The sequence below is a fragment of the Myotis brandtii genome, unplaced genomic scaffold, assembly GCF_000412655.1.
Source record: "Myotis brandtii unplaced genomic scaffold, ASM41265v1 scaffold122, whole genome shotgun sequence".
Taxonomy (NCBI): Eukaryota; Metazoa; Chordata; class Mammalia; order Chiroptera; family Vespertilionidae; genus Myotis; species Myotis brandtii.
Window position 1 is genome coordinate 2,194,248 of NW_005354255.1, and position 6,257 is coordinate 2,200,504.

General features: G+C 53.1%; 2 protein-coding genes across 2 annotated transcripts in view; one reads left to right on the forward strand and one right to left on the reverse strand.

Annotated features, from left to right (window-relative positions):
• The window catches only part of AP3D1 (adaptor-related protein complex 3, delta 1 subunit), a 36,255-nt gene extending 33,424 nt beyond the window's left edge, over positions 1–2,831 (forward strand). The window contains exon 32 of the mRNA XM_005858867.2: positions 1,643–2,831. Within this exon, the coding sequence (XP_005858929.1) occupies positions 1,643–1,738 (96 nt within the window). The 3' untranslated portion in view covers positions 1,739–2,831. The remainder of the gene's footprint in view (positions 1–1,642) is intronic.
• IZUMO4 (IZUMO family member 4) lies at positions 2,689–6,255 on the reverse strand (the record flags this gene model as incomplete). Its single annotated transcript, XM_014533699.1, is given in 7 exon segments — positions 2,689–4,460; positions 5,066–5,183; positions 5,254–5,280; positions 5,776–5,938; positions 5,940–6,013; positions 6,085–6,147; positions 6,150–6,255. Coding segments are annotated over 7 exon segments (630 nt in total), but the record flags the coding sequence as incomplete, so codon positions are not given.
• Between the last annotated feature and the right edge of the window lie 2 nt (positions 6,256–6,257).

Sequence of the window (6,257 nt, forward strand, 5' to 3'; positions counted from 1 at the left end):
CGTGCGCCTCCGTACCTCTGCACTTTACTTCCGCATTTCCTCTGAGTCTCAGTGTGCTTTTCTCTTTCCTTCTAGTTGTAGAATTTCCACTCAGCCAGCCTTCCTGTGGTTCTGGATGATGTCCGTTTTGTCTTTTAGTTGTATTTTTGAATTGGTTGTGCGAGGCAGCAATTTCAGGTGTTTACCTATGCCGCCATCTTGGTTTCCTTTCTGCGCAGCCTGTCTTAAAGGTGTGCAGAACACAATATCCAGAAAACGTTGCAACCAACACAGCGTATTGTAATGTGTTGTTCTCTGTCATGATCATGGGGCAACAGGAGCCCAGCATCACAAGAGAGATTGTATTGCATACCACTAGCCAGAAAAAGATCTAGTAGATTCAAAATTTGGCATTAAAGGCTAAAAATTGTAAGTCAGAGACCTGCTATACTTTAAAAATATGCCATTTCCACTTGGAATCCACGGTTTCTGGTGAGAAGTCACACTCTGTACCTTTATTCTTTATATAGGGAGTGCAACTTTTTCTCTGGCTGTTCTCAAGATTTTTCTTTGTCTCTAGTTTCCAGCAGTTTATGATGTTTCCAGGCATTTAATTCTTTGGGTTTATCTGTTTGGAGTGTGTTGAACTTGGTGAATCTTTGCATTTCTTTATAAAATTTGGGGAGTTTTGGCTATTATTAACGATTTCAGCACTGCATTTTTTTTATCATCTCTTTCTGGCAGCCCAGAGACCTGAACCCAGACTTTCTGTTACCATTCTTCAAGTCTCTGAGGTTCTGCCCACCCCCCACTCCCTCAGTCCCTTGTGCTGTCTGTTCAGACTGCAGTGTTTCTAGTAACCTGCTGTCAAGTTCACTGACTCTTTCCTCTGCTGTTGAACCCATTCAGTGAGTTTTTTATTTTGATTATCACATTTTTGGTTTAAAGTTTCCATGAGGTTTTTCTGTATATCTTCTGTTTGTTTCCTGAGGTGCTCTGTTTTCTCTTAGTTTCGAGAGTGTTGTGATTGCTTCTGGGAGATTCTCACAGCAGCCACTTCCTCACCTCTGTCAGATCCGTCTGACATCTGCTTCATCTCAGTGTGGTGCTTACCGATTGTCTTTCCCAGTGAGCTGAGATGCCCTGGGCTTTATATGCTGAGTAATCTGGGACTATATCCTAGATATTTTGAATATGCCTAGTGTCTGGGCCTTGTTTAAGTCCTGGGGAGAATGTTGATGCATAGGCTCCTACTGCAATTTTCACACCTTTGTCCTCCACAGCACGGAGCTGCCTCACATGCCCCCGTGCGTGGGGCCAGGGCCAGGTGGTGCTCTGTGTTCTCAGAGTCTGGTGTGCTGGCTCCTCAGGGTGAGGGCCGTGTGTGCTCAGCTTCAGGCAGGTCCTCAGTTCATGAACAGTTTTGCAGGTCACTTTCCCCGAGCTCTGTCAAGCTCTTCCCAGGGTTCTGATTCCAGTTGTGGGCCCCTGGCCACCACTGCAGGCCTCAGTCCAGGTTCCACATCTCCTCGTTTGTTCCGATTTTGAAAGCACCCCCACATAGGGACAGCATTTGGAAAAATCCAAAGTGCAGTACATGTATTCGTGAGGCAGGATTTTCATGCAGTTTTCAACTTACTGGACTGCGCTTTCCCTTTTTCAGGGTGAGAAGTCTGTATCGGTAGATGGGAAGTGCAGCGATGCCACACTGCTCAGCAACCTGCTGGAGGAGATGAAGGCTACATTGGCCAACTGCTGACTGTTGTCACTGAGGCCACCACAGAGAGGACGTGAAGGAGAGACGGGTTCCAACTGCTAGTTTCTCCTCTGTCGCATGTACTTATTCAGCCCGGCGTTAAGTCCACTGTCGTCATGGTTAGACATTGAGGTCATATGTTCACTGATTTTTCCTGTCATCTTTTTTACTTTGACTCTTCCCACTCTCTTTGGGGAGAAACCCTGCTCCAGTCCTCAAACCATCAGTGACTCCTGTAGCCGGGGTCAACTGTACATGGCCGCAAGAGCTGTTCAAGGAATGAGTGTGACCACTGTCCAAGCCAGGACTGGGTGGGCCCGGGTGATGGGTGTACAGCGGACAGGGCAGGGCAGGGAGGCACGTCCTGCTTCTGTGAAGTCATCCAATCCCACTAGTCTCCAAGTCCCCACCTGGGAGGCGAGAGATGGGCTGGCTGCTCACCACAGTGACATTCCCCTTCACACCTCACAGCCAGTCAGTTCTCTCTCGCCAGGAAACATGGTGGGGAAATGGTCATGCAAGCCATTGTCCATTGCATTGTGTCCCACTGCTGTGTTTGTGTGCCGGGTAGAGAATGGCAATGGATTGCAAGGGGTGAGGGCTGCAGTCTGGGTAGGGATTTATTCAGGACCCTTAACAGAGCAGGAACTGGACATTGTTTTGTTTCCTTTTCAGTAAAATAGGTCTCGGTTGACATTGCTTGGGGTGAGCCACAGGCTTTGTCCTCCCGTCATATCCACAGCTGTTGGGAGGGCCCAGTCCTGGGTTCCATGGCCCCGATGGTGAAGCACATGCGTCCTGGGGAGGTCGGGTCCCTTAATGCGCCTCATGGGCAGGGCAAGGGGACTCTGGCCCACCCCAGTGAGACTTTCCTCAGAGATGATGGTCCTCAATGATGTTTTAACTATCCTTTTGATGAAAACTGTCACTTTAGCATGTAATCTATTGCAGAATCCTGTGCAGTGATTCTAGAATCTCGAAATTGTATGATGTGTTATATAAGAATTTGCTATCAACATTCCCATGTAAAGGAGACATATCACGCTGCTGTCATGATTTTGTGTCAAGACGATCCAATAAACTTGCAAAATAGGCATTTACCTGTTGGCGGGGGTCATCCCCTGGTGGCAGGGAGGTTGCGGGGGGCTGTGGGACACCCTCATCCTCTCGGGAGGTGACATGATCCCCATGCCATCCAGGTCCCTGGACTGGAAGTAATAGGGTCCAACACCACACAGTGGCCATCACCTTCCCTTTCCCAGAAACCGCACTGGTAAGAGGTGTGCTGGGTGAGTGGCGGGAGCAGATGCTAGAAGGAAAGCCCTGCTGCTGTTAATTCACCACATTGCCACTGGCTTTTCCTGACAACGCATGGACAGGGTGACTCAAATCCGGTCAGGCTGGGTCAGTGGACAGAGAGCCCAAATCAATCACAACTGGAATCTCCTAGTGTAGGGGGATGGAGATCAGCCCCACATTAAACCCCACTTGGAGCACCAGTGGGGAGAAAGGCCTCGCCAGTCCTGCCTCTACCACCGTCAGCCAGCAGGCCCTTTCCACTTCTCAGTGGGGAAAAGTGCATCATGTAGCACACCAACCCCTTGCATTGCCCTCGGGCTGGAAAGTCAAAGGCCAATGTAGAAATAGCAGTGACGGGGTGACCAGGATCCTGGTGATCAGCCAGCCCTGCTCCTGGCACACACCCCTCCCTGTGTTTATTGAAGATGTCCCATGACTCCATTATTTGACAGTCTATCCAAATATCACCTGAGCCTCTCATGCTGTTTTGTTTAAATCCTACCGGATAAACACACAGGTGAAAATCTGGCTAGCATTCTGTCAGGGAAACTTCAGTAGGAAGCTGTGCAGCATGTGTGGGGTCCTCAAAAGGCCTGTGACTCAACCCCCACTCTCCCCCTCCAGACACAAGAACAAGAGGGAGCTGGAGGAGGAAGTCAGGGAAACAGCACCCAGGCCGAGAAAGGAGTGCCTGCTCAGGACAGACTGACAGGCAGGAAAGGTACCTCTCAGGGCAGCATTTCAGAGCCTCCCTCCCGTCTTGGAACAGCTATACAGCCTGGATCACAATCCATGTGGAGTGTTTTCGAAGCAGTGCTGTAGGGTTCCTTGGACTGAGGTTCAGCCCCACATGACCTGATGACCTGAGCCCCATGATACACTGAAGCCAACCCTGTCTCACTAGACTGCTGTCTCCCTTTGAATCATCAGAACCATCTCGCTCCCAGGCTCCTTTCCAGGTGAGCCTGCCCAGGTACGCTCTGGCACATCACAATCAAATTGGTGTGGGGACGGACCTTTGGACCCTGTGCCCATGACCAGATGTATCTTGCTCGGGCCTCACATGGTTCTCCCTGCCCCTACAGGGACTGCTCCATGAGTAGAAGTGTCAGGGACATTTAATCATCCATCATATAGTTCTGATCCCACCCAGCATCTGCTGTATACAATCCACCCCCCATCCCCTCCTCCCAGCCCTGGCCCTGACTGGGCTCTGATGGGCTTGTGCAGGGACCCCCAGAAAGCAGCAAGCCTGCTCCAGAGTTAGGCTGGGACAGCCCAGCTGAGTCCTGGCCCCACACTGCAGCTGGGGTGGGTCCAGTGGGCCGGATGGCTATCAGCGCTGTGTCAGCACTCAGAAGCATTGTCCAGTGTCAGGTTGATGAGGTGTGGGGGCTCTAGACCCATGAAGCTTGGTGATATCAGGCTGCAGAGAGAAACAGGTGTCTCAGTACTTCCTCTCCCATCTCCACCTCAACCTAACTGGTAGGTGTTTGTTAGGGGCCTGGGCCTCTCCTCCCATGTGGGGCATGTGACAGGGCTGCAGACCCTCAAAGTTTTGTCCCCACCCAACTCCCACCTGGCCAGGCACCTTGTGTTGGTGCCCTGTCTGAAAGACATGACTGGGCCCTGGTTAGCCCCGTGACCCCCAGGTCCCTCCACTGGGGTACATCCATCATGGGAGCGGGGGTTCCTCCTAGGTTCTAACCACAACCCTGCCACCCACTTGGGGCAGGGTAAGACCAGACTGTGGGAAGGGACCCTTTAACCAAGATGATCTGCCCCCCTTGTGCCAACTGAGCTCAGAGACCCTTGAGGAAGGAAGGGCTGGGGCCCGAAGCACAGGGTCCAGGTCCTGCCTCCTGGTGGCTGCCCTCACACATACCCTACGGACTCTGATAAAACTCATGTTGGTTTGGAGAGGGGAGACTTGTGCCAATTATTTCTACAACTCACATGTAAAGGAGGAATGACTCTGATAAAACTCATGTTGGTTTGGAGAGGGGAGTGCCAATTATTTCTACAACTCACATGTAAAGGAGGAAGCCCTGCACAGCTGTGTTCCACTGCATCGGCAACCTGTGGGGACACAGGGTGTGGAGCCAATGTGGCCCTGAGTTCAGAGGGCCAGTTGTGCCCACCCCATCCTACCCACGTGATGAAAGGCAGGGAGGAGGGGGAGGAGGGACACCCCATGACCTGGACAGAGGCTCACTCACCACAGTGATGCTGACAATCAATGCGGCCTGTGCAGGGACAAGAGCATGGAGAGCACTTTCTTAGCAGGCCCTGCCTGTCCCTGACTCCAGCCCACCTTCTCAGGCCTGCCAAGCCTTAGGGTTTGTCCATCAGTCACTTGGGGTGGCTCCCAGCCTGGAATGGAGTGACTACTGGACAGGGTAGCAGCGATACTCACCAGTGCCTCTAGGGGCCAGCTGGGGAAGGTGGCAGGGAGGGAGAGATGGGATTTATCTTTCAAGGGGCCCTGCTGGCACCCAGGGCATGAAAGGGTTCCTCCCTCAGGGAGATGCCCTGCTCCCCGATTTCTGTCTGGTCCCATGCTGGCTGCAGGCTCTGAGTTCTAATGCCCGGATGCACTGACACCCTATCCACATAACTCCAGCCCCAGCTACGCCCTGGCCCCGGGCTCCCAGCGGATGAGAGGCCTCTAAAATACTCCTGTGGTCCTGGGTCCCCTAGGCCCTGGGAAGCATGCCCCTGCCTCAGCCTCTCTAGCTCACTTTCAACGGTGGCATTCTGGATGCGGTGCACCCGCTCCCAGAAGATGCGTGAAGCTCCTTGGGGAAATACCCTGATGGGGGTTGGCAGGAGGAGGGAAGTCAGGTTCGAACGGTGCGCGGTCCGGGGTGTCCTAGGGCCGGTGGGCCGTCCCTTTATCCGGGAAATACATCTTCCCCTGGCACAGCTGATCCAGCTTCTGGTACACGGTGTTTGCCACTTGGTTCAGCTTTTCTCGGGCTAGGCACTGAAGGAGGGGTCCGGTGAGCGGCCCGGGCCGGGGCCGGGGTCTGCCTGGGCCGGGGACGCACCGATCGCGGGGATGGCCAAGTGCATCGCCTTCATTATGTCCTGGCTCCAGTCGGTGAGCAGCAGCCCGATACGGGGATGTCGTCCCCGTACCAAGACTTGAGGTTCATGTGATGGCGGGTGAAGAACGCCAAGAAGTTGCCATGGTAGTGCAGGCAGCCGCGGGCCAGCGCGG